This window comes from Erinaceus europaeus, chromosome X (genome assembly GCF_950295315.1).
Source record: "Erinaceus europaeus chromosome X, mEriEur2.1, whole genome shotgun sequence".
Classification (NCBI taxonomy): Eukaryota; Metazoa; Chordata; class Mammalia; order Eulipotyphla; family Erinaceidae; genus Erinaceus; species Erinaceus europaeus.
In genome coordinates this window covers 96,832,221-96,859,085 of record NC_080185.1, presented here as the reverse complement: position 1 = coordinate 96,859,085, position 26,865 = coordinate 96,832,221, and the positions used below count along the sequence as shown (strand labels likewise).

Genomic DNA, 26,865 nt, shown 5'->3' with positions numbered 1-26,865 from the left:
TAGAAAGCAAACATTCCTTTTTACTTGGGTGAAGTACTCTTGCATTTTTTTTTTCCTTTTGCATAGAAAAGAAAGGCTGAGGTGAAAGCCACGCTGACTTTCATTTTCATAGAACATGCCAGATTTCTGTTGAAGGGCAACCTGAAATGAAAGAAAATATGAAATAGTATTTGTCTAGAGAACAAAAGCAAAATACCACAGATAGGTATCGATTTTAAGGGTTTCCTTGGTTACCTTACAAGCTGCTGCTAATCTCTTCCCCAAGGGCTAGCTATCACTGGCATGTCAGCTCTGAAATGTTTTGTAATTAGGATACAGAGTGGGTTCGCCTAAGACAAGATCAATGACTTCAGGTTTATTTGACTAAACCAAGTTGACAAAGAGTTTATGTGGAATTAATTCACTCATATGTCAGAACCAAGAATTCGAGCACAAAGGGCTAGAGAGACAGCATAGCAGTAGCACACCCGACTTCCATGCTGGAGGCCCTAGAGTTCTCAGGTTCGATCTCTGGCATCACCAAATCACCAGAGCTGAGCAGTGCTCTGGTCTCTTTCTGTCTTTCTCATGAAAACAATGAACCTTTTTTTTTTCCCCCCAAGTTAAACCATAAACCTGAATGCCCTTTCTTTGAAGTAGTAAAGGCACAGGGAAACCAAATGAGACTTGAATTGTGGTTTACTACAACTTCAGAAGGGAATAGACATCAAAGAGACGAGGCTACTCTAAGCTTTTCTTTTTCCCCCTTTTGAATTTTTTTCATTTGATAGAGCACAGAGAAACTGAGAAGGGAGAAAGAGATCAAGAGGGTGAGAGACATCTGCAGCCCTGCCTCACGGCTCATGAAGCATTCTCCCTGCTGGTAGGGGCCAGGGGCTTGAACCTGGGTCCTCACACATGGTAACTGTGTTCACTCCGGCGCCTACTCTTATTTATTTTATATTTTGCCTCCAGGGTTATCACTGGGGCCTGGTGCCAGCGCTACGAATCCATTTTATTCCATTCTATTGGATAGAACAGAGAGAAATTGAGAGAGAAGGGGGAGATAGGGAGAGAGAAAGATAAGATACCTGTAGACGTGCTTCACCGCTTGTGAAGCTTCTCCCCTGAAGGTGGGGAGCTGGGGCTTGAACCTGGGTCCTTGCATGGGTTCTTGCGTGGGCCCTCGGGCTTAACCAGGTGTGCCACCACCCAGCCCCCCTACTCTGATCTTTTTTAAAAAATTTTTATTAATATTTATTCCCTTTTGCTGCTCTTGTTGTTTAATTGTTGTTATTGATGCCGTTGTTGTTGGACAGGACAGAGAGAAATGGAGAGAGGAGGGGAAGACAGAGAGGGGAGAGAAAGACAGACACCTACAGACCTGCTTTCACCGCCTGTGAAGCGACTCCCCTGCAGGTGGGGAGGTGGGGGGCTCAAACCAGGATCCTGGTGTCGGTCCTTGAGCTTTGCGCCATGTGCGCTTAACCCGCTGCGCTACCGCCCGACTCCCCCTACTCTGATCTTAATTAACACGTGGTGCCTAGACTTACCATTGCCTTCCCCTTCAGGTATCTGTCTCCCGGGGTTCCTCTGACTCTGGCTGGCAATGCTTTCGCCGCAAGCTATCCAGCTTCTGCATATCTTCTGTAAGTCCATTTCTCAGATCCTCGTTGTTTCTCAGGAATTCTTTCACTGCTTCCAGTTGATTTAAGGTCTGTAAGAGGAAACCATACAAGGTGTGACTTAGATAATTTTGTGGCAGACTTGCAATTAGATGGAAAGCAACTATATTTTTAGTTTTTACTTACTTATTATTGGATAGAGACAGAGAGAAGTTGAGAGGAGATAGGGAGAGAGACAGAGAGACTTCTACAGCCCTACTTCACTTGTAAAGCTTTCGCCCTGCAGGGTTTTGAACCTGGGTCCTTGCGCACTGTAATGTGTGTGCTTAACCAAGTGCGCCACCGCCTAGCCCTCGCCCTTGCCCCTGTGCCCACCAACAGCTGGCTCTGTCATCACTCAGAGGTATTTGTCTCCTCAAGTATTTCTTTCTTTCTTTTTTTTTTTTTTTAAAGATTTTATTAATTTATGAGAAATACAGGAGGAGAGAGAAAGAACCAGACATCACTCTGGCACATGTGCTTCCGGGGATCGAATTCGGGACCTCATGCTTGACAGTCCAAAGCTTTACCACTGCGCCACCTCCCGGACCACCTCCTCAAGTATTTCTACTTTACTCACATATATGGACATCTACTCTATGGCCAAAGAGCCACAATCATACCATAATACAATGGAGAAAGGAAAACTTCATGAAACAGGACTGGGAAAGCTGGACAGCCATGTGTAAAACAGTGAAATAGGACTGTCATTTAACATCACACACCAAACTAACTCAAAAAGGATTCGAGATTTGGATATTAGACCTGAAATCATAAAGTACACAGAAGATCTAGGTGTTTTTTTGTTTGTTTGTTTTATTTTGTTTTTACCAGAACACTGCTCAGCTCTAGTTTATGGTTGTGCCAGGGATCAATTGAACCTGGGACTTTGGAGCCTCAGGCATGAGAGTCTCTTTGCATAACCATTCTGCTATCTACCCCTGCCCAGTCACTAACTTCTCTCTTTTTTTTTTGTCCTCACAGGGGGCTTCACTGCTCCAGGCTGACTCTTTCAGACAGACTACAGGTTGGAATAGATAGGTTGACTGACACCACAACCCTGTGCTGTGAACTCAAACCTGGGTTTCACATATAGCAAAGCAGGCATCTTTCTTTCTTCTCAACATCAGGGATGTATTTGGAGATTTGACTCCACTGGCAAAGGAAACTAAAGAAAGAATACATAGATGGGGCTACATAAGATTAAAGAAGCGCTTTAAAAAATATTATTTATTATGGTCCGGGAGGTGGCACAGTGGCTAAAGGCATTGGACTCTCAAGCATGAGGTCCTGAGTTCAATCCCCGGCAGCACATGTACCAGAGTGATGTCTGGTTCTTTCTCTCTCTCCTCCTAATAAATAAAATCTTTAAAATAATATTATTTATTTATTTTGGATAGAGGAAGAATTTGAGAGGGAAGAAGAAGATACAAAGACACGTGCAGCACTGTTTCACCACCTGTGAAGTTTCTTTCTCCCTACATGGGGGGACCAGGGGTTTTGAACCCGGGTCCTTATGCACAGGGAATGTGTGCACTTTACCAGGTGTGCCACCGCCTGGCCTGGAAGATTAAGAAGCTTTCACAGAGGGGGTGGGGAGTGGCACAGTGAAGAAAATATTGGACTTTCAAGCATGGGGTGCTGAGCACAGTTCTTGGCATTGCATGTACCAGAGTGTTGCTCTGGTTCTTTCTCATTAATAGATCAAAAAATTTAAAAAGCTTTAACATCCTGAAAGACACTACTACAAAAAGTTAAAAGGCAACCTAGCAAATGTGAGAAGATATTTGCACATTATGCATCCAATAATGGGTTGATATTCAAAATGTAGAGAAATTATACAACGATGAAAAACCAAGCAACCAATAACAGTAGGAAAAAGGTCTGAATAGACACCTCTCCAAAGAAGACGTACAGATGACTTACAGAATATGGGGAATAGGGCAGGGGTAGATAGCATAATAGTTATGCAAAGAGACTCTGGTGCTTGAGGCTCCGAAGTCCCAGATTCAATCTTCCACACCACCATAGGCCAGAGCTGAGCAGTGCTCTGGTAAAAAAATCTATGTATATATGGGGAGGGGCCGGGTGGTGGCACACCTGGTTGAGCGCACATATTGAGTGCACATGTCCCCACCTGCATGGGGAAAGCTTCTCGAGTGGTGAAGCAGTGCTGCAGGTGTCTCTCTTTCTCTCTCCCTCTCTTCCCCCCTAGATTCTGTATCCAAAAATGAACAAATAAAATATTTTTAAGAGGGGAGAATAGCATAATGGTTACGCAAAAAAAAAAAAAAAAAAAAAAAAATCACAGTGAGATACCACCTGACACCAGTTTAGAAGGATTTCTATCAGAAAGATTGGAAGCAGCAAGTGCTGGTGAGGATGTGGAAGGAGGAAGAAAAGGAAGAGGAGGAGTTACGTCCCTCTGTCCTCTGTTTGGAGACCTTCTCATTTGATGACTTGGAAGCTGTGATCCTCTGGCCCCTCTCTGCTGTTGAAATGTGCTCACAAGGGGAGACTATTTTAGCTTGGTGGTGGGGTTTGCAAGAAGTTTTAAAATATATCTTCGAGAATTGGGAAGACTTGGGCACATTTATATGTAAAGGAGGAAGAGGAAGTTGAGAAGAAAAAAATGAAAGCAACAGAAGAATTATGAGATATGGCTTGGAGCTTGAAGACCAGCTGTGGGACCTATCGTGGGCTGACTTTCATGTGTACCAATCAATGACGATGATTCCCAGATCACTGCGGCTTCCTGGGAAGGATTAGAAATGAACTATCAAGAGCATTTAGCACAGTGTCTGGTACGTTCCTTCCTCCCTTCACCCATCTGACAAGTGTTCAGTGAAAGCCATCTTATTGGGTGCCAGGCACATTCTGTTTTAAACCAGAGCACTGCTCAGCTTTGGCTTCTGGTGCAGCTGGGGATTGAACCTGAGACCTTGAGGCATTGGGCGTGAAAGGCTTTTGCAGAACTGTTAGGTGGTTTCCTTGGCATGTTCAATGTCAAGTGTGTTCAGCACTTCCACTTGTCCAGTGAGTCACTTAAGCCAAAGCATTTGGACTTGTCTTTAACACCTCTATTTTTCCCCTCACATGCCACACCTCCCACTACTATGCTTCCACACTGGTCTGAGCCCCCACCCCCTTGCCTAATTGACCAAAGAAGCCTCCCACAGGGTCTCCCTGCTTCTATCCTATGACTGTCACTTCAGGGAGGAGAGTCTCAGTGCTTTCGTGGCTCACAAGGCCCAATGTGGCCTGTGTCCTCCACCTTCACTTCTCTTTCTTCAGCCCCCTTCGTTCCCTCGCTCCACTCCAGCTGCCCTGTTCCACTTCTGGTTTCCGCTGTCTGAATGCTCGTGCTCTTGTCGTGTATGTGAAGAATCCCCTCCCCCATGCTAAGTCTCACCTCCCCAACAAGGCCACCCACCACCGTGCTGCAGCCTGATACTCACCCCCACTCCGCTTGTTACCCTACAGAGATTTGTTGTGCTCTCTGGTGCTGTTGTGCTTCCAGAACTGCCTGGCACGATGGGCGCTTGCTTACTCAGTGTTTCTGGAATGTCAAGTGTCATCTTCAATCTCCCCCAATTGCCTGGAATATATTCTCCTTCTTCCAGGGCTTTCCTGTGTCAAGATGGCTCCCTTACTAGGGTTTAAGAAATCAATGATGAGGGGCTGGGGAGACAGCACAGTGGTTCTGCAAAGAGACCTTCATGCCTGAGGCTCTGAGGTGTCAGGTTCAATCCCCAGCACCACCTTAAGCTAGAACTGAGCAGTACTCTGGCCTTTCTCTGTTTTTTTTTCTTTTTCTTTTCTGTATCTCTCCTATTACAAAATAAATATCTTTAAAAAAGAAATCAGTAATGATTGTATTTACTGTTGAATGTAAAACATTAATTCCCCAATAAAGAAATAAAAAAAAAAGAAATCAGTAATGATTGTCAAGAAGGGGCACATTCTTTACGTGTATTTTAGCCACCCACTGTGCTCAATGTTCTTGGCTGAATTTCTCAGCCCACCCCCACCCTCTGCCCTGGGGTCTAACAAAAACACAAGTGTCCCAAGGGGTGTGGAAAGCATTCTGCAAGGAGCTATACATGCAGAGTGGATCTTTATGGGAGCCCTCTTGATGATATTATGGATCACTAAAAGCCTTGTCAGACTAACAGAAGAGAATGGAGAGCAATTCTCTGCTTTAAAGGCAGCTCAAGTCCCATGATGCACTTGTGGGAATCATCACACTAAACTATCACCACTCGCCATTGTTCTCAACTTCAGCACACACCCAGCGACAGGGTTTGACACACATCCATACACAGAGACAGCAGCAGCAACAGCAGCAGCAGCAGCAACAAATCCCATGCTCATAATGTAACCACTGTATTTTTTTTTTCTAGTTGCCCTCTGTGACCTTGTACCTATGTGATTCCACTGTTTCTGCTGCCCCTCCCCTTTCCTTTTTCCCCTTCTTACTTCAGACAGAGAAGGAGAGAGGAGACACACCATACTAGCATCCATGGAACTTTCTTTGTATATGGTGCTCCCATGTGGTGCCCGGGGCTTGAACCTGGGCCCTTATGCATGGCAAAAGTATGTGTGCTCCACCACCGGGTGAGCTTCCTAGTCCCTGTTATTATTATTATTTTTAAATAGTGAGAGGCAGAAACGGACAGAGACAGAGGGGGCTGCGGGTACCAACTGACCAAAGCTTCCTTCAGTTCAGTGGGGACTGTGCTCAAATCTGCACACTATCCAAGGGAGCCAGCCATTCACCAGCCCTCCCCACTACTTCTTGATGCCTAGATAAATGCCTTTTCTTTTTGTTGTTTACTTGCTTGCTCGTGTTTATTGCCATAAGGGTTTATTGCTAGGGCTCGACACGGCACTACGAATCCACCGATCCAGATGACTGTTTTTTCTATTTTATTTGATAGGACAGAGATAAATTGAGCAGGGAGAGAGAGATAAAGAGGGAGAGAGGAGAGAGAGACGCCGGCAGCCCTGCCTCACAGCTAGTCAAGCATCTCCCATGCAGGTGGCAAACAGGGGCTTGAACCTGGGTCTTTGCATGCCAACCAGGTGCATCAATGCCCGGCCCAGACACATGTTTTTTTCCTCTCTTAACATTTCTAGATGAGAGTGCATATTACAGTAGACTGGAGGCATTACTTTTTTAAAAAATTTATTTATTTTCCCTTTTGTTGCCCTTGTTGTTTTATTGTTGTTGTAGTTATTATTGTTGTTGTTGTTATTGATGTCATCATTGTTGGTAGGACAGAGAGAAATGGAGAGAGGAGGGGAAGACAGACAGAGAAAGAGAGAAAGAGAGACACCTGCAGACCTACTTCACCGCTTGTGAAGCGACTCCCTTATAGGTGGAGAGCTGGGGGTTCGAACCCAGATCCTTCCTCAGGTCTTTTTGCTTCGCGCCATGTGCACTTAACCCGCTAAGCTACCGCCTAACTCCCACTTTTTTTTTTAAGAGTAACTGATCTGGCAGTCGGGCGGTAGCGCAGCGGGTTAAGCGCATGTGGCACAAAGCACAAGGACCGGCGTATGGATCCTGGTTCAAGACCCCGGCTCCCCACCTGCAGGGGAGTCGCTTCACACGCGGTGAAGCAGGTCTGCAGGTGTCTATCTCTCCCCCTCTCTGTCTTACCCGCCTCTCTCCATTTCTCTCCTATCCAACAACGATGACATCAATAACAACAACAATAATAACTACAACAACAATGAAAAACAAGGGCAACAAAAGGGAAAATAAATAAATAAAAAACATAAAATTTTTAAAAAAGAGTAACTGATTTAATGATGTGTCTGATCACTGCATTTATGATCCACTGAAATTTGGGTTAAGAAATCCTCTGCCTTTGGAGACTAACCGTAAAGAAAATGAGTAAGCATGGACGGCACTGGACTTGCAAAAGAGGTCAGGCTGCGTGCGTCTCATGGAGAGTTGCCCTTCAACTTCTTTGAGATAACATGCCAATCAATCAAACTTACATTTTGATCAAGTGAAATATCAAGAGAAATGCCATGGTCTACTGCACAGAAAGCATAGAAATGAAGATTTATCGACTCTATCTAGAGATTTGGGGACCCAGAGGACAAGCCAATTAGCCCCAATTTCCTCTCTGTAAAACAGAGATAATGAGGGATCAGAATTGATAGTTGCTGGCTGCTTGGTGACACCAAGCCTGCAGTGTGGCATCTAGACAGGTGCACGAAGAAGTGGGGAGACCTCTGGGTCAATCATGACACCCTGCTCTGTGGCCTCACATCCATCAGTGTCTGTTCCTTGCGGGGAGTCACTGCTGCGCATGTAAAGTGGGGGGTCTGATGGATGACTGCCAGGTTCCCTTCCGGCACCTGCCTCCGGACTGTTTCTACGGATGCATTTTGCTCTTTGTTTCACAAACAGAAGAACTGCAGCTTCAGGAAAGAGAAATACTGATGACAGCCTGACCCCCACACGGGTCTTTTCTTGTGTTATTCTTTTGTTTTTTAATTATATTTATTTATTTATTTATTGCATAGAAACAGCCAGAAATCGAGAGGGAGGGGGGAGATAGAGTCCTGCTTCACCATTCATGAAGCTTTCCTCCTGCAGGTGGGGACCGGGGGCTCGAACCTGGATCCTTGCACATTGTAACATGTGTGCTCAACCAGGTGCACAACCACCTGGCCCTGTGCTATTCATTTTTTAAAACAATTATTTATTATTATTATTATTTAGTTATTTATTCCCATTGCCCTTGTTGTTTTATTGTTGTAGTTATTATTGCTCTTGTTATTGATGTCATTGTTGCTGGATAGGACAGAGAGAAATGGAGAGAGGAGGGGAAGACAGAGAGGGGGAGAGAAAGGTAGACACCTGCAGACCTGCTTCACCGCTTGCGAAGCGACTCCCCTGCAGGTGGGGAGTCGGGGGCTCGAACTGGGATCCTTATGCCGGTCCTTGTGCTTTGCGCCACATGCGCTTAGCGCTTAACCCGCTGTGCTACCGCCCGACTCCCCATTTTTTTAAATAAAAAAAAAAAATTGCTAGGACAGAAAGAAATTGAGATGGGGAGGGGGAGACAGAAGGGGAGAGACACAGAGAGGCAGCTACAACCCTGTTTCACTGATTGTGAAGCTAGCCCCCTGCAGATGGGGTCCCAGGGGCTCAAACCCGGGTCTGTGCGCATGGTAATGTGCGTGCTCAACTGGATGTGCCACCGCCTAGCACCTTTCTTGTGCTATGTGCTAGTCTGCTCTGGAAAGGGGTTCCTTAAAACAAACAAACAACAAACAAAACAGGGTTGGTTTTAATGTTATTTAAAGAAAAAAAAATCCCCCACACCACCATAAGCCAGAGCTGAGCAGCGCTCTGGTAAAAAACAGGAAAGAAAAAAAAAGAAAGAAAGAAAAAGAAAAAAAAAAAAAGCAAGATGAAACGCATGCAGTTAGAAAAGAGTCAAAGGAGAGCCAGGCGGTAGCATGCAGGGTTAAGCACACAAGGCTTAGTGTGCAGAGATCCGCACAAGGATCCCAGTTCGAGCCCCCGGCGTCACAAGTGGTGAAGCAGGCCTGCAGGTGTCTACCTTTCTCTCCCCTTCTCTATCTTTCCTTCCTCCCTTAGTTTCTCTCTGTCCTATCCAATAAAAAATGGCCAAAAAAAAAAAAAAAAAAAAAAAGGCCTCCAGGAGCAGTGGATTCATAGTGCAGGCAACCAGTCCCAAAGAGTCAAAGACTTAACACTATTTGAAATATTTACTGTCTGTCAGGGTGATTCTACTTTGGTTAGTTTCTTTCACATCTGGTATGTTTACTTCTTATCAGGAGGTGAGTTCCTCTTAAGCTAGCCTGCAGTGCTCTAAGATGGAGACCTTGTTGATCCTTTAACCCATTTCTTCTAGCCCCATGCCAAGCTCCAAGCGATCTAAGTAGATTGCTAAGATCCTTTAGACCTACCCAAATTATGCCTCAAGATTTTGGCTTCTCCCCAACACCTCGAATTTCTGTTCTCTTTTACCCCTACATGATTCTCGCAGCTTCCTGTTCAGTCTCCAGCCTCCAACAGCTCTAAGGGTTAACTTTCTTTCTTTTTTTTGTTTTTAATATTCTTTTTTTTAAAAAAAATATTTATTCCCTTTTGTTGCCTTTGTTGTTTTACTGATGCAGTTACTGTTACTGATGTCGTCATTGTTGGATAGGACAGAGAGAAATGGAGAGAGGAGGGGAAGACAGAGAGGGGGAGAGAAAGAGAGACACCTGCAGACCTGCTTCACCAGCTGTGAAGCGATTCCCCTGCAGGTGGGAAGCTGGGGGCTCAAACTGGGATCCTTACGCGAGTCCTTGCGCTTTGCGCCACCTACGCTTAACCCGCTGCGCTACCGCCCGACTCCCTAGTGTTAACTTTCTAAAAGCCTTGCATGTAGGGTCAGGCAGTAGCACTCTTGCTTGAGCACACACGTTACCATGTAAAGAAGCCAGACCTCCCACCTTCTGCACCCCATGTATGAACCCATGATGACCCTGGGTCCAAACTTCCAGAGGGACAAAGAATAGAAAAACTTTCAAAGGAGGGGATGGGATACGGAGTTCTAGTGGTGGGGATTGTGTGGAATTGTACCCCTCTTATCCTATGGTCTTGTCAGTATTTTTACTTTATAAATACATCAAAAATTATTTTAAAAAAAAGAAAAATAATTTCTGGAAACTTTCTAACTTATAAATCAGAAACTCAACTGGTAAAATGTGAAAAGGAGCTAATCTTCCTCCCTGGCATGTCTTTTTTTTCTTATTACTGACACAGGATATAGCAGTTGTTTTGACTTTTTTTTTTTTGCCTCCAGGGTTATCATGCCTGCACTACGAATTCACTGCTCCTGGAGGCTGTTTTTCCCTTTTCTTGCCCTTGTTGTTTATTACTGTCGTTGTTGTTGTATAGGACAGAGAGAAATCGAGAAAGGCAGATACCTGCAGACCAGCTTTGCACAATGTGCGCTTAACCTGCTGCACTACCGCCCGACTCCCCCCCCCCTTTTTTTGCCTCCAGGGTTATTGCTGGGGCTCAGTACCTGCACCACAAATCTACTGCCCCTGGAGGCTATTTTTTTCCCTTTTGTTGCCCTTGTTTTTTTAAATCGTTGTTGTGGTTATTATTGTTGTTGTTATTGATGTTGTTGCTGTTGGATGGGACAAAGAGAAATGGTGAGAGGAGGGGAGACAGAGAGGAGGAGGGAGGCAGAGGAGGAGAGGAAGACAGACACCTGCAGACCTGCTTCACCGCTTGTGAAGTGACCCCCCTGCAGGTGGGGAGCCGGGGGCTCGAACCAGGATCCTTACGCTTTGCATCACCTGCACTTAAACTGGCTGCGCTACCGCCCTAACCACCCCCCCCTTTTTTTTTTACCTCTTCAGGCACCATCTCTTGTTCTTCAGCTTGAAGATACAGCTCTTGAAGTTTTTCTTTGAGCAACTCCATTTCTATTTCATTGATTTGGCTCTCATTCAAGTGAACTCCTGCATCAGATTCAAACGAGTCCAGCTGATCTTCCTCAGGGATGTGAACAGCCCAATCCGATGTCAACAGCTGTTGGATTGCCACATAAAATACATGAACTGATGGGATGGAAGAGAGTCCACTGGCTTAGTCAAATAATTGATAATTAAATACCACTTACTGCCTCTATTTTAATAATAACCTGTGTCCCAATCCTGCCAATTACACATTTTATTTTTTGTCATTACTAGTCCAGGTCTACTTTTTCAGATAGAAAAGAGGGAGAGACAGAAATACTATAGAAAAGAAAGAGAATGAGAGAGAGAGAGACCACAGCACTGAAGCTTCTCCCAGTACTCTTGTATTCCTGTGTGGTATACTGGGGGCTTGAACCTGGCAAGGCAAAGGCACCTCCTTGATAACTTTCTAACTTATAAATAAATGGTAAGCTTAGTAAGCTACTCGATGACAGCAATTCCAGATTCTGTTTTTTTTTAATTTTTATTTATAAAATGGAAATATTGGGCTGGAAAAAAAGTGGAAATATTGACAAGGTCATAGGATAAGAGGTGTATAATTCCACACAGTTGCCACTACCAGAACTCTGTAATCCCTTGAAAGCTTTCTTATTCTTTATCCCTCTGGGAGTATGGATCCAGGACATTATGGGTTACAGAAAGTGGAAGGTCTGGCTTCTGTAACTGCTTCCCCGCTGAACATGGGCGTTGGCAGGTTGATCCATACTCCCAGCCTGTGTCTCTCTTTCCCTAGTGGGGCGGGGCTCTGGGGAGGTGGGGCTCCAGGACACATTGGTGAGGTCCTCTGCCCAAGGAAGTCAGGTTGGCATCATGGTAGCATCTGAAACCAGATTAATGAAGCTGAAGGGTTGACATACCACATCTGATGTCTCTGGACACAGTCCGAAGTGAAACATGCCAACATGGTACTGGTTGCATTGATTAGATGCAATTCGAGATTCTGTAACAGTATGCCTTCCCTTCCCCATTGTTTCCATTGTAGAACTTAGAATTAAGTCTTTTGTTATTGTTGCCTCTAGGGTTATCGCTGGGGTTTAGTGCCAGCACTACGAATTCACTGCTCCTGGAGGCCATTTTTCCCATTTTGTTGCCCTTGTTGTGTTTGTTATTGTTGTTATAGCTGTTGTTGTTGTTGGACAGGACAATAAGAAATCAAGAGAGGAGGGAAAGACAGAACGGAGAGAAAGATAGACACCTGCAGACCCGCTTCACCAACTATGAAGCGACTCCCCTTCAGGTGGTGAGCAGGCGGCTCGAACCAGGATCCTTATGCTGGTTCTTGCGCTTTGCACCATGTGCGCTTAACCAGCTGCGCTACCACCCAACCTCCAGAATTAAGTCTCTTTTAAAGATTTTATTTATTTATTCATGAGAAAGATAGGAGGAGAGAGGGAAAGAACCAGGCATCACTCTGGTGCATGTGCTGCTGAGAATTGAACTCAGGACCTCATGCCTGAGAGTCTAATGCCTTATATACTGCGCCATCTCTCAGACCACTAGAATTAAGTCTTTTTTTTCCTCCAGGGTTATTGCTGGGCTCGGTGCCTGCACCATGAATCCACCTCTCCTGGAGGCCATTTTTTCCCCCTTTTGTTGCTCTTGTTGTAGCCTCGTTGTGGTTATTCTTATTGTTGTTATTGATGTCATTGTTGTTGGATAGGACAGAGAGAAATGGAGAGAGGAGGGGAAGACAGACAAGGGGAGAGAAAGATGGACACCCGCAGACCTGCTCCACTGCCTGTGAAGCAACTCCCCTGCATGTAGGGAGCCGGGGGCTTGAACCGGGATCCTTACGCCGGTCCCTGCGGCTTTGCGCCACATGCGCTTATCCCACTGCGCCACCGCTCGACCCCCAGAATTAAGTCTTATACACTTCAAATTCCAAGTGAATGGCTGTGGTTATTCCTACCCCCCCCCCCCCCCCATATTTCATTATAACAACCGTTAAATCGAACTTTTACCTGTTCTATTCTGGAATATACTGCCACAATATCAGGTATATTCTTGAATTCATTCAGGAAACTTTGGATCTTCATTTGAAAGTTTTGTAGCCAGGCAGAAGATACCTTCATCTCTGAAGAGTGCATGATCTCATTACGGCACTTAATCACCTACAGAAAGAATTAAACAAAAGAAAAAAGTCGGGGGGGGGGTGCCTAGATAGCATAATGGTTGTGCTTAAAAAAAGACTTCAAAAACAAACAATGTGGTCAGCTAGCTCCAAAGAAAAGTTGCAGGGGGCTGGGAAGACAGCATAATGGTTCTGCAAAAGACTCATGCCTGAGGCTCTGAGGCCCCCGGTACAGTCCCTAGCAGTACCTTCTTCTTCTTCTAGCGTTTGCCCTTCTTCCGTAGCCAGTCAACAGCATCAGGTTGAGCCTGATGTAAAGTTTCGAGACCTCCTTTAAATCTGGAGAGGTGGCAGTCGTTGACTATGTGGGTCATAGTCTGTCTGTAGCCGCAGGGGCAGTTCGGGTCGTCTCTGGCTCCCCAGTGATGGAACATAGCGGCACACCGGCCATGGCCTGTTCGATAGCGATTGAGGAGGGCCCAATCATAACGTGCTAGGTCAAAGCCGGGTTGACGCTTGCAGGGGTCTGTGATGAGATGTTTGTTCTTTACCTCAGCTGACTGCCAGCTCTGTTTCCAAGAGACTGGAACAGAGAAGTTCAGTGTAGGCGTAGGGGACCAGATTGGGTGACGAGACGTCAAGCGTTGGACAGGGTGGGCGAAGATATCCGCGTATATTGGCAGGTCCGGTCGAGCGTAGACGTGGGAAATGAACTTAGATGATGCCGCATCCTGACGAATATCTGGCAGGGCGATGTTGCTAAGAACTGGCATCCATGGAACCAGGGTGGAACGGATGGTTCCAGAAATTATCCTCATGGAGGAATATAATTTGGAATCGACCAAGTGGACATGGGGGCTACGGAACCATACTGGGGCACAGTATTCTGCAGTGGAATAGCATAATGCCAGAGATGATGATCGTAGTGTGCAAGCGCTCGCGCCCCATGAGGAGCTGGCCAGTCTTGCAATGATGTTATTCTTCGCGCCCACCTTTGCTGCAGTTTTTATGAGATGTTTGTGAAATGACAGAGTGCAATCGAGAGTAACGCCAAGATAGACTGGCTGGGCTTCATGCCGGATTCTCGTATCGCCAAGCTGCACATTAAGCTCACGCGAGGCCGAGGCATGATGTAGATGGAAAACAGATGATACCGTTTTAGCAGTGCTAGGAATTAGTCGCCATTTTACAGTAATCAGATATCAGAGACATGTCTTTCGTGAGTGTTTCCTCGAGGATGTCGAACTTTGATGCCTGAGTTGCACAGCAGATGTCATCAGCATAGATGAACTTCCTTGAAGAAGTTTCTGGGAGGTCATTGATGTAAATATTAAATAGCATAGGAGCCAGAACAGAGCCCTGGGGGAGGCCACTTGAGACAAGTCTCCATCTGCTAGACTTGTCACCCAGATGCACCCGGAATCTTCTGTTTTGGAGAAGAAACGATATAGTGTTGGCCACCCATGGAGGCAGGCATCTTGAGATCTTGACCAGGAGACCACGGTGCCAGACCGTGTCATAGGCTGCTGTGAGATCAACAAAGACAGCACCCGTCTTTAAATTCTTCTGGAATCCATTTTCAATGTAAGTTGAGAGGGCCAGGGCTTGTTCGCAGGTAGATCTTCCTGGGCGGAAACCAGCCTGGGCGGGTGATAGGAATTTCTCTGTAAGAGGAGAAATACGTGACAGAAGCAGCCTCTCAAGGAGTTTGTAACACACGGAGAGGAGAGAAATTGGTCTATAGCTGGCGGCCAGTGTTGGGTCTTTCTTTGGTTTCAAACCCGCTATAATCTTCGCACGACGACAAACTTTGGGCATAGATTCAGATTCCAAGATGTGGGACAGGAATGAAGTGAGCCACTTCTTTGCCGCGGGGCCCAGGTTAAGAATGAGTTCTGGGGTGATGTTATCATAGCCAGCAGCTGTTCCCGGTTTAACCCTCTTCAAAGCGTCTTCCAGTTCAGACAGTGTAAAGGGAGAGAGTTTTGGAGATGGACAAGATAACCGGAAGTGGGATGACCACTCGTGGGAAATTTCTCTTTTCCAGACTGGGTCGATCTTAGCACGTCCAACTTGAGTTAGGTGACTGGCCACTGAGTTTGGAGATACGGGAGGATGGGAGACGGGAGGGGGTTGGCTACCGGCACCCAGTCTGTGAAGAAGCTTCCAGGCCTTCCTACTTGAGTGGGTGAAGTTCAGACTTTCCGTGAGTTGTTGCCAGTGGGCTTGGCGTGCTGCATCCAGGGAGGTAATGAGATGGTCAGCCACATCTGGGTCGCCCAACTCATCATACTCCTAGCAGTACCATAAACCAGAGTTGAGCAGTGCTCTAGTATCTCTATCTAGAATGATACAGTATCATTCTCTCTGCATGTCTCAGTCATTAAAAAGTGAGTAAGTTAAGGGACTGGGTGGTGGCGCACCTGGTTGAGCGCACATGTTACAGTGCTCAAGGACCCGGGTTTGAGCCCCCGGTCCCCACCTGCAGAGGGAAAGCTTTGCAAGTGGTGAAGCAGTGCTGCAGGTGTCTCTTCTTCTCTCTCCCTCTCTATCTCCCCTACCCTCTCGATTTTTGGCTGTCTCTATCCAATAAATAAAGATAATAAAAAAAATAAAGTGAATTAAGTTTAAAAAAAAGGATTAAAAAAAAGTTGCAGGGACGTTTCCTTGATTACAAAGCTCACAGTGTGGACTGTACTTGCTGTCAATGTTCCAGAAAATGTTCAACCCTTGCCACTTGCATTAATTGGGGTTCACAAGAGTCACCAGCCTCTGAGATGCCATGACCAGCTGAATATTTTTTTCTTTCTTTTTAACCAGAGCACTGCTCAGCTTTGGTTCATAGTGGTGCAGGGGATTGAACCCAGGACCTCAGAGCCTCAGGCATGAGAGCCTCTTTGCATAACCATTATGCTATTTACCACCCCCCCCCAGCTGAGTATTTCTTACACAATCTGACACACCCTGTAATTTCAAACCAACTGTCAAAGAGCCTAAGTATTGGCTACTGGTTCTGAAAAAGATTTTCATGCCTGAGGCTCCAAGTTCCCAGGTTTAATCCCCAGCACCACCATAAACCTGCTGCTGTGTGTGTGTGTTCCTACATCTTTCATTAAAAATAAAAACTGCAGCAAAGGTGGGCGCGAGGAATAACATCATTGCAAGACTGGCCAGCTCCTCATGGGGCGCGAGCGCTTGCACACTACGATCATCATCTCTGGCATTATGCTATTCCACTGCAGAATACTGTGCCCCAGTATGGTTCCGTAGCCCCCATGTCCACTTGGTCGATTCCAAATTATATTCCTCCATGAGGATAATTTCTGGAACCATCTGTTCCACCCCGGTCCCATGGATGCCAGTTCTTAGCAACATCGCCCCACCAGATATTCGTCGGGATGCGGCATCATCTAAGTTCATTTCCCACGTCTACGCTCGACCGGACCTGCCAATATACGCAGATATCTTCGCCCACCCTGTCCAACGCTTGACGTCTCGTCACCCAATCTGGTCCCCTACGCCTACACTGAACTTCTCTGTTCCAGTCTCTTGGAAACAGAGCTGGCAGTCAGCTGAGGTAAAGAACAAACATCTCATCACAGACCCCTGCAAGCGTCAACCCGGCTTTGACCTAGCACGTTATGATTGGGCCCTCCTCAATCGCTATCGAACAGGCCATGGCCGGTGTGCCGCTATGTTCCATCGCTGGGGAGCCAGAGACGACCCGACCTGCCCCTGCGGCTACAGACAGACTATGACCCACATAGTCAACGACTGCCACCTCTCCAGATTCAAAGGAGGTCTCGAAACTTTACATCAGGCTCAACCTGATGCTGTTGACTGGCTACGGAAGGGCAAACGCTAGAAGAAGAAGAATTAAAAATAAAACAGGGAGTTGGGCAGTAGCACAGTGGGTTAAGCGCAGGCGGCGCAAAGCACAAGGATCCCGGTTCAAGCCCCCAGCTCCCCACCTGCAAGGGAGTCGCTTCACAAGTGGTGAAGCAGGTCTGCAGGTGTCTATCTTTCTCTCCCCATCTTCCCCTCCTCTCTCCATTTCTCTCTGTCCTATCCAACAACAACGACATCAACAACAACAATAATAATAACTACAACAAGGGCAACAAAAGGGAATAAATAAATATTTTAAAATAAATAAATAAATAAATAAATAAATAAAAACAGCGTAAGGATCCCGGTTTGAGTCCCCGGCTCCCCACCTGTGGAGGGGGGGGTCGCTTCACAAACAGTGAAGCAGGTCTGCAGGTGTCTTTCTCTCCCTCTCTGTCTTCCCCTCCTCTCTCCATTTCTCTCTGTCCTATCCAATAACAACAGCTATGACAATAATAATAACCACAACAGTGATTTTTTTAAAAAAAGGGCAACAAAAGAGGAAAAAATAGCCTCCAGTAGCAGTGGATTTGTAGTGCAGACAACGAGCCTCAGCAATAACCCTGGAGGCAAAATAGATGAATATATAAAACATAACTTTAAAACACAGGTAAAAGGCTAATTTAAAAATAAAAAGCTGGGAGTCGGGCATTAGTGCAGCGGATTAAGCGCAGGTGGCGCAAAGAGCAAGGACCACATAAAGATCCCTGTTCAAGCCCCCTGCTCTCCATCTGTAGGGGAGTCACTTCACATGCAGTGAAGCAGGTCTGCAGGTGTCTGTCTTTCTCTCCCCTTCTCTGTCTTTCCCTCCTCTATTTCTTTCTGTCCTATCCAACAATAATGACATCAATGACTATAACAATAAAACAACAAGGGCAACAAAAGGGAATAAATAGAAAAAAAATTAAAAACTATCGAAGGGCTTTTTTTTTTTTCTTTTTACCAAAGCACTGCTTAGATCTGGCTTATGATGGTGCAGGGGGATTGAACCAGGAGCTCTGGAACCTCAGGCATGAGTCTCTTTGCATAACCTCTGTGCTATTTATCCCTGCTCTGCACTGTTCTTTTGTTGTTTTTCCAGAGCACTGCTCAGCTCTGGCTTATGATGGTGTGGGAGATTGAATCTCAGAGCCTAAAGCATCAGTCTTCTCACATGTTATCATGTACTGTTTTTTTAATTTTTATTTTGGTACTGTGTCAATTTTGTCTCCTGATGTCATAAAGGATCTTTAGGCCTTTCAGCTGCTGTCATGTTAGCAAAATAAATGTTTTCTCTCCAGACTGTAAGTCATCTAGGTTTACTACTCAATGTGCTGGAGTTGCTCTCTGCTGAAAAGTCTTAATCTCCCAGAAGTAATCTGATACGCAAAGCAAAATCCATTCTGATATTGTTTACCCATCAGTGTTAACATTTCCTTCAGTTTTGTTATCTGGTTTGTTTGTTTGTTTGTTTTTTAACCCAGAGCACTGTTCAACTCTGACTTATGGTGTGGGGGGGATTGAACCTGGGATTTGAGAGCCTCAGGCATTAGTCTCTTTGCATAACCATTATGCTATACCCCCACCCTGGTTTTGTAACTCTAGCCAATGAGATTTAGAAGGGCAGAATTCAATGCTGCTACACAACTAACAAAATGACACTGCTCTCTTTTTTTTATTTTTATTTTATTTATTTATTCCCTTTTGTTGCCCTTGTCGTTTTATTGTTGTAGTTATTATTGTTGTTGTCATTGTTGTTGGATAGGACAGAGAGAAATGGAGACAGGAGGGGAAGACAGAGAGGAGAGAAAGATAGACACCTGCAGACCTGCTTCATCGCCTGTGAAGCGACTCCCCTGCAGGTGGGGAGCCGGGGTTCGAACCGGGATCCTTATGCCAGTCCTTGTGCTTTGCGCCACCTGCGCTTAACCCGCTGCGCTACAGCCCGACTCCCTCTCTCATTTTTTAATATTGAAAACCACTTTGCTGCTGTTTATGGCAGAAGAAGGAAGAGAGACTGGAGGTTCATCTATTTTGGTAGCAAACAGTACATTACCAAGTTGTCAGGGAACTTCAGCTAGGGAGCACTAAAGCACCAGCCAGCTGCCGATTTCACCCACGTCAAAGAAGGTACACATTGTGTGAGACCCCAGTAGCTGGCTTATATTATTTATTTACTTTTTTCCTTGGGAGCAGGGGCACACTGTGGCAGTTTTGACACCAACTTTGAAGCAAAGCCTTCTTTGCACACCACTGTTCTGGGAAGAGACTGCTACATCTGCAAAAAGCTTTAGCACCGCAGAGCATGTTTCTTGGCTGGCCTTCCTGGTACTCACTCAGCTGAACCAATGGACAGCTGAACCACTCTTACCTCTGTGACTTTCTTTCGATCAACCGTGAAGTGATCACAGGAGTTGATGAGATTTAAAAGAGCAACTGCATCACATTGCTGGGGTCCCGTTTTGTCTGCCAGTCCACGGGGCATGAAGGCCTGGTATAGAGGAGGTGTAAGGGGTAAGTGAGTTCCTTCCAACCACCAGGAGCTGGCAGGGCAAATGTGACTGAGGACCAGAGTTCTCAGACCCACCAAGGTTTCAAATTAGAGCTTCAGGCATCTGAAAACCCAAGTCGGGACAGCTAAGCCTTGGTCAGGGGCAGTATCTGTCTTCCTATTAGAGCTGTTGTCTATAATCGGTCTTCTGCCCTGCCTGAATGGCACAGAAACAGGAAACATGGGTAGAAAGCATGCTTCTTCTTGTCCTTACTCAAATTTCACTGACTGAGTTGCCAGAGAAGATGGGGTGCTAAAGGTGAGGGAGACAGCATAATGGTTGTGCAAAAAGACTCTCATGCCTGAGGCTCCGAGGTCCCAGGTTCAATCCCCTGTACCACCATAAGCCAGAGCTAGCCAGTGCTCAGGCCTATCTGTATTTTTCCCCATATCTCTTTCTCTCACTAAAATAAAAATAAATAAAATATACATTAAAAAAAGATGATGCTGGGAGTCGGGCAGTAGTGCAGCGGGTTAAGTGCAGGTGGCGCCAAGTGCAAGGACTGGCGGAAGGATCCCAGTTCGAGCCCCCGGCTCCCCACCTGCAGGGGAGTCGCTTCACAGGTGGTGAAGCAGGTCTGCAGGTGTCTCTCTTTCTTTCCCCCTCTCTGTCTTCCCCTCCTCTCTCTCTCTTTCTCTATTTCTCTCTGTCCTATCCAACAACAGTGACATCAATAACAACAATAATAACTACACCAATAAAACAACAAGGGCGACAAAAGGGAAAATAAATAAATAAGTAAATAAATAAAGAAAGATGATGACTTGGATCAAGGTTCAAGCCCTCGGTCCCCACCTGCAGGGAGGAAGCTTCAGGACTGGTGAAGCAGTGCTGCAGGTGTTTCTCCTCCCTATATCCTCATCCCCTCTCAATTTGTCTTTATCTAATAAAATAAAATAATATATGTGTGTGTGTGTGTGTGTGTGTGTGTAGTAATAGCTATGCTAAAGCCAGTTGGTAGAGAACACATGCTACCATGTTTGAGGACCTGGGTTCAAGCTCCATCCACCACCCCACCTGCAGGGGGGAAGCTTTATAAGCGGTGGAACCGTGCTGCAGGTGCCTCTCCTCTCTCTCTCCCTGTCAGAAAAATAAGGGGCCGAGTGGTAGCGCACCTGGCTGAGCACACACACATTCCAATGCAAATGGACCCAGTTTTTTTAAAAGACATTTTTATTATTGGATAGAGACAGGAATTGAAACGGGCAGATAGAGAGGTAGAGAGACAGAGACACACCTGCAGCCCTGCCTCGCCATCCGCGAAGCTTTCCCCTTGCAGGGGGGAGCCAGGGGCTTGAACCCGAAGGACCCAGGTTTAAGCCCCCAGAACTCACCTGTCTCTCTCATTGTTTCCCTCTACTCTCTCAACTTATGGCTGTCTAATAAATAAAAAATCATTAAAAACTAATAAAAAACTTAAATGGTTATGGTAAAGTGGACATGCTATGAGTGGTTTGAGAAAGCATAGTATAATAATATAAAATTAAGAGTCTGATTTGAGAAAGTACAGTATAATAATATAAAGTTAAGAGTCTGAGCCTTGGAGTACCACAGAAATGGGATCAAATCCCAGCTCTGCAGCTTGCCAACTGTGTGACTGAAGGCAATTTTTAAAAAAAAATTATTTATTCATGAGAAAGATAGGAGGAGAGAGAAAGAACCAGCCATCACTCTGGTACATGTGCTGCCGGGGATAGAACTCGGGACCTCATGCTTGAGAGTTCCATGCTTTATTCCCTGCACAACCTCCTATACCACCTGAAGGCAAATTGTTTATTCTTAGATTCCTCGTCAGTAAAAGGGCCTCAACTACTTTGAAGGATGCAGTGAGAATTCAAGTGAAGCCATTTTGCAAGGTATCTGAAACACATTTGTCAATAGGCCGGAAATGACTAAGTGAAAGTTGCTAAGAGAGCAGACCACTTAGCACAAGGTTTGCAAGGTTCATTTGATGCAGATATATCAGTACCTGACTCCTTCTGTCGGATAAGCAACTCAGCTGCACTGCTTATTATGAAAGTTGTCTTCCGGTAAGTATCCACAGTTAATTAACTTTTTTTTTTTTTTTTTTTTTTTTTTACCATAGCACTGCTCAGCTCTGGCTTATAGTGGTGTGGGGGATTGAACCTGTGACTTTGGAGCCTCAGGCATGAAAGTCTCTTTGCATAACCATTACGCCATCTACCCCCATCCTAATTAAGTATTCTTGTAATACTTATATAACTAGTTCATCGACTTCTATAATTAGTTTCACCCACTCCACTATTATTAACTGAGGAGAATGTTCTTTGCAGCTTGAGTAAACCCACCACCCTTCCTTCCCTCACTCCTTCCTTCTTTCCTTTCTCTTTCTTTCACCAGAGCACTGCTAAATTTTGGCTTCTGGTGGTGGTGCTAGTGTTTGAACCTGTAACCTTTGGCACCTCAGGAATAAAGGTTTCTACATAGCCACTATGCTTTCTCCCCGTGTACACAAGTGTATGTGTATTTTTACTCTGCCGGACATAAACCTAGCAGTGGAATTGCTAGGGCGTCTAGTCACTTGGTGTTTAATCTCTTAAGCTATGGCCATGTTAAAGCTATTTGTATGGTGATGGGGATAGGCCGAGGTGGAGGAAGAGTGGGTAAGCAAAGACTCCAACTCTCTTGGCAGGTGGGAGGGAACAAGGTCCAACCAGAAAGTGTGGACACAGGGCAGTAAGTTGTATTATTAGACAAAGACAGAGAAATTGAGAGGGAAGGGGAGATAAAGAGAGATACCTGCAGCCCTGCTTCACTACCTGTGAAGCTTCCCCCTGACAGGTGGGGACCAGGGGCTTGAACCTAGGACTTTGTGCACTACAATGTATGCATGACCAGGTGCGCCACTGCCTGGTCCTTTTTTTTTTTTTTTTTTTTTAAGCTTTTTTACCGGAGCACTGCTCAGCTCTGGCTTATGGTGGGGATTGAACCTGGGAATTTAGAGCCTCAGGCATGAGTCTCTTTGCATGACCATTATGCTATCTACTGCTGCCCTATTTAATTTGATAGGACAGAAAGAAATTGAGAGGGAAGAGGGATAGAGAGGAGACAGAGACACCAGCAATACTGCTTCACCACTTGTGAAGCTTTCCCCCTGCAGGTGGGAACTGGGGGCTTGAACGTGGGTCCTTGCACATGGTTCTATGTGCACTTAGCCAGCTCTGTTTTATTCATTTATTTTGCCTCCAGGGCTATTACTGGGTCTCGGTGCCTGCACTACAAATCCACTGCTCCTGTAGGATATTTTTTTCCCTTTTGTTGCCCTTGTTTTATCGTTGTTGTGGTTATTATTATTGTTGTTATTGATGTCGCTGTTGTTGGACAGGACAGAGAGAAATCGAGAGATGGGAAAGACAGAGGGAGAAAGATAAGACAGACACCTTCAGACCTGCTTCACCACTTGTGAAGCAACCCCCTGCAGGTGGGGAGCCAGGGGCTCAAGTTGGGATCCTAATGCAGGTCCTTGGGCTTGACGCTTAGCCCACTGTGCTACCGCCTGACCCCACCCCCCCCCCCTTATTTTTTAGTGCCACCAGGGTTGTTGCTGGGGGCTTGGTGCCGGCACTACAGATCCAGTGCTCCAGGCAGGCAGGCAATTTTTCCTTTTTCTGTTTCTTAGGACGGAGAGAAATTGAGAGGGGAGGAGACAGAGAGGAAGAGAGAAAGATAAATACCTACAGAAGTGCTACACGCTCATGAAGCTTCGCTTCTGCACATGCGGAGCAGGGCTTGAACTCGGGTCCTTGCACATGGTAGTTTTTGTTCCCAATTGGGTGCACCACTGCCTAGCCCCTTCTTCTCTCTTTATAGCTGAAGGAAGGTGGCATCCACTTGGAGGTGGGTTGGTAAGTCTGGCAAAACAATGGGACACATGTGCTTGTGCCTGTTTCTGTGTATGTATCCAGGAAGTGTGAGTGAGCAAGGTTAGCAGTTGGGAGTGAGAGCTTGGTGAAGGAGTCTATCAAGAGACACAGCCAGACTCTGGGGCTCATGGTTAAGAAGTGAAAGTACGGGGGGGGGGGGGGGGGGGCAGGGATGTGGCTCAGTGGAACGCACTGGCCTTGCAAGCTTGAGGCCCTGGGTTCAATCCCAGCACCACATGCGAGCAACAGAGACAACGCCAATGGAACTCCATAGGTGGTGGGGCGTCACTGGCATTTACTCATAAATAAAACAGTGCGATAAAGAAGTGAAAGTGAAACCAGTCAGTTTCCTTAGAACATTCTTCCTCTGGGCTGAGCAGATGGCGCTAACCTATTGCTAGGGCTGGGGGTAGGTCAGGAAGTCCAGAGACAGAAGCAGGAGGGTGGAACAGGAGAGTGGAAATGTGAGGTTCGATAAGAAGGTTTGTGGGTGATAGCAATAAAAAGTGGCAACAATTTTAAAAAAATATTTATTTTTAAGAAAAGAGGGGGGGGAGAGATAGATACCAGAGCTTTGCTCAACTCTGGCTTACAGTTGTGCTGGGGACGAAACCTGGGACTTCAGCATCTCAGGCACTGAAGACTTTTTGCATAACCACTATGCTGTCGCCCCAATCCCCAAAATGACGTTATTTTTTTTTTCTTGTTTTAGTATTTTATTTTATTTTAATGAGACCAGAGCACTGCTCTGTTCTGGCTTATGGTGGTGCTTGGGACTGAACCTAGGACTTCAGAATTTCAGGCATGCAAGACCATTATGTTGTTTCCCTAGCCTAAAAAAAAATGGCATGGTTTGTGTGTGTGTTTATTAATATATTAATGAGAAAGATAGAGACAGAGAGAGACATACACAAACACACAGAGACATCAGATCACTGCTCAGCTCTGGTTTATGATGGTGCTGAGGGCTGAACCTGGGACCTCAGAGCCTCAGACATTAAAGTCTTTTTGCATACCATTATGCTGTCTTCCCAGTCCTATCATTTTAAATTAATTATTAGAAAAATTAGGAGGGGAAGATACAGAGACAGACCTGCAGCTCTATTTAAAACTTCCCCCTGCAGGTGGGGACCACCGGCTTGAACGTGGGTCCTTGCGCACTGTAGTGTGTACACTTATCCAGGTGCGCCACCACCTGGCCTTTGTCATGGGTTTTAAGAGGACTTGGAGGGCAAGAAAGCCAGAGACTAAACTGGGGACTGACAGTCACAGTGAAGGGGAGGGCTTTGTTTTTCTTTTCTAGGTGAAAGAAGCTGGCAAGTCTGCAGTGAGAAACACACACACACACACACACACAGACACACACACACTCAGAGATGCAATGTATGTATGTGTGGGCAAGAGAATCTAGGTGTGATGGTTTTATTGGGCCACAATAGCCAAAAGTCGGAGGGCCACTCCTTATCCTAAGCCCTCCTTTGTGAGCTAGGGAACAGAGTTTGGCCCAAAGTTACAGAACAGCAACTGAGCTGGAACCTTGCTTTCACGCATCAGGTCTTTGCCTGTTGCTAACTAGCATGCAGAATGACTCAACAGTTAACTTTTTTTTTTTTTCCTCCTCCAGGGTTATTGCTGGGCTCGGTGCCTGCACCATGAATCCACCGCTCCTGGAGGCCATTTTTTCCCCCCTTTTGTTGCCCTTGTTGTAGCTTCGTTGTGGTTATTATTATTGCCCTTGTTGACACAATTCGTTGTTGGATAGGACAGAGAGAAATGGAGAGAGGAGGGGAAGACAGAGAAGGGAAGAGAAGGATAGACACCTGCAGACCTGCTTCACCGCCTGTGAAGCGACTCCCCTGCAGGTGGGGAGCCGGGGGCTCGAACTGGGATCCTTACGCCGGTCCCTGCGCTTTGCGCCACATGCGCTTAACCCACTGCGCCACCGCCCGACCCCCAACAGTTAACTTTTATCAGCAGCTCTGGCATGGGACGGTGTTTGGGATTGAATTTGGGACTGTGGAAGCTCAAGCATGAAAGTCGTATTGCATAATCACTATGCTATTCCCCCCAAAGTTGTATTCCCTTGTTGGGTAAGTACTTAAGGGCCTATTTTAGCCCTAACTTCTTCTGGCTTACTTTGTCATCTTCATGAGACCCTAGAGCCACGATGTGCTTATTCAGGGAGTGTACCTTCAAAAACGCCTTACATGGAGGTGTGACAGATGGGGGAGGGCGGCACTGTACAGGGACGCATAGAAACACGACTTCTGGTGTTGATGCTGATACAGAGAATACAGATCTTGAATTATAATTCTGTATACTCAAGATGTATACAATGTTATAAGCCAGAGCTACCATGGTAAAAATGTATCAGAAACCAAGCAAAGCCGTCCTAGTTTTGCCTGTGCTCATGAAGCTTGTTTCAGCATCTCTTGTTAAAATATTTTCGATAATTTTTCAAACGGGGTGGCAAACTCAAAGGCCCTCAGGACGCAGAGAGTAGAAGAAAGCAGTTCTACTACTTCATTCAGCTGGGCTGTGTCCAATGTCACAGTTTGAAAGTGTCTAGATACTAGATCCTAGATCAAATATACAAGTCTGGGATTCCACCCACACACTTGGTAGCCCGGTGGGTCACCGCCTCACTAGCCGCAGGTGCTTACCTTGGCCACCTCCCAGGGATCGATGGGCCAGCGGCCCGGCTGGCAGTTCCCCCAGTAGATGTCTCCGTTTCTGTTGGTATGATGTTTCAAAATCTCCCGTTTCCAGTCTGCACACACCTGACACTGAGGCTGGAACTGCAGGGGGCGGCGGGGAGGAGGGGGGATCGGGAAGGAGGAAGAGGCAGTGCCTGAGCATCTGCACTCCTAGCAAGCGGGTGGCCCCGCCCCGGTAAGGGCAAGGGACACAACACCCAGACGGATGTGGGGCGGGTGGCGGAAGTAAAGGCCCCGGGCCAGGGGCTCACCTGGCGGGCGCGCGGGCTGCACCGCGAGCCGCTGCGGCAGGTGGCGCGGGGACCGAGGCTGGGAGCAGCAGCGAGCAGGCCCTGATGAAAGGCGAGCATCTCGCGGTCGATGAAGCCTTGCAGGCAGCCGCGGAGCAGCAGCAGGCAGTGACCCGCCTTTACCCAGTTCTTGTACTCGGCGCTGTTGAGGCGCGCCGCCAGCTCAGACAGCACCATGTCCCTTCCAGGACACTGGGATATAGGGCGGGGGACGGGGCGGATGGTAGTGCGCAGGCGCAAAAGCGTGGGAGCCTGCGTCGCCCGCCGTCAATTTAGCCCCGCCCACAGGCCCTAGTGAAAGGCGGTGCTA

At 46.4% G+C, this 26,865-nt stretch overlaps 1 protein-coding gene across 2 annotated transcripts; it reads right to left on the bottom strand.

Moving 5' to 3' along the window:
- On the bottom strand, positions 1 to 26,785 carry CXHXorf38 (chromosome X CXorf38 homolog). 2 transcript variants are annotated; one of them, XM_007521101.3, is made up of 7 exons: positions 26,517 to 26,783; positions 26,212 to 26,346; positions 19,484 to 19,603; positions 13,136 to 13,285; positions 11,047 to 11,226; positions 1,533 to 1,696; positions 1 to 141 (listed from the first exon to the last, which is right to left on the bottom strand). In XM_007521101.3, the coding sequence occupies exons 1-6, from the start codon at positions 26,730 to 26,732 to the stop codon at positions 1,547 to 1,549; spliced, it is 951 nt and encodes a 316-aa protein (XP_007521163.1). In that variant the 5' UTR covers positions 26,733 to 26,783; the 3' UTR covers positions 1 to 141; positions 1,533 to 1,546. The 2 variants fall into 2 exon arrangements, with proteins under 2 accessions (XP_007521163.1, XP_016042746.1); XM_016187260.2 differs by lacking the exon at positions 19,484 to 19,603 and having other exon boundaries at positions 26,517 to 26,785.
- Positions 26,786 to 26,865: the final 80 nt, after the last annotated feature.

What these genes read in the sequence shown, in the direction of transcription:
- CXHXorf38 (XM_007521101.3), bottom strand. Translation starts at nt 26,732, where the DNA reads ATGGTGCTGTCTGAGCTGGCGGCGCGCCTCAACAGCGCCGAGTACAAG. An exon ending in ATCCCTGGGAGGTGGCCAAG is followed by an intron (nt 19,604 to 26,211) that starts GTAAGCACCTGC and finishes CCTCTATACCAG; the next exon opens with GCCTTCATGCCCCGTGGACT. An exon ending in TATATTCCAGAATAGAACAG is followed by an intron (nt 11,227 to 13,135) that starts GTAAAAGTTCGA and finishes GCAATCCAACAG; the next exon opens with CTGTTGACATCGGATTGGGC.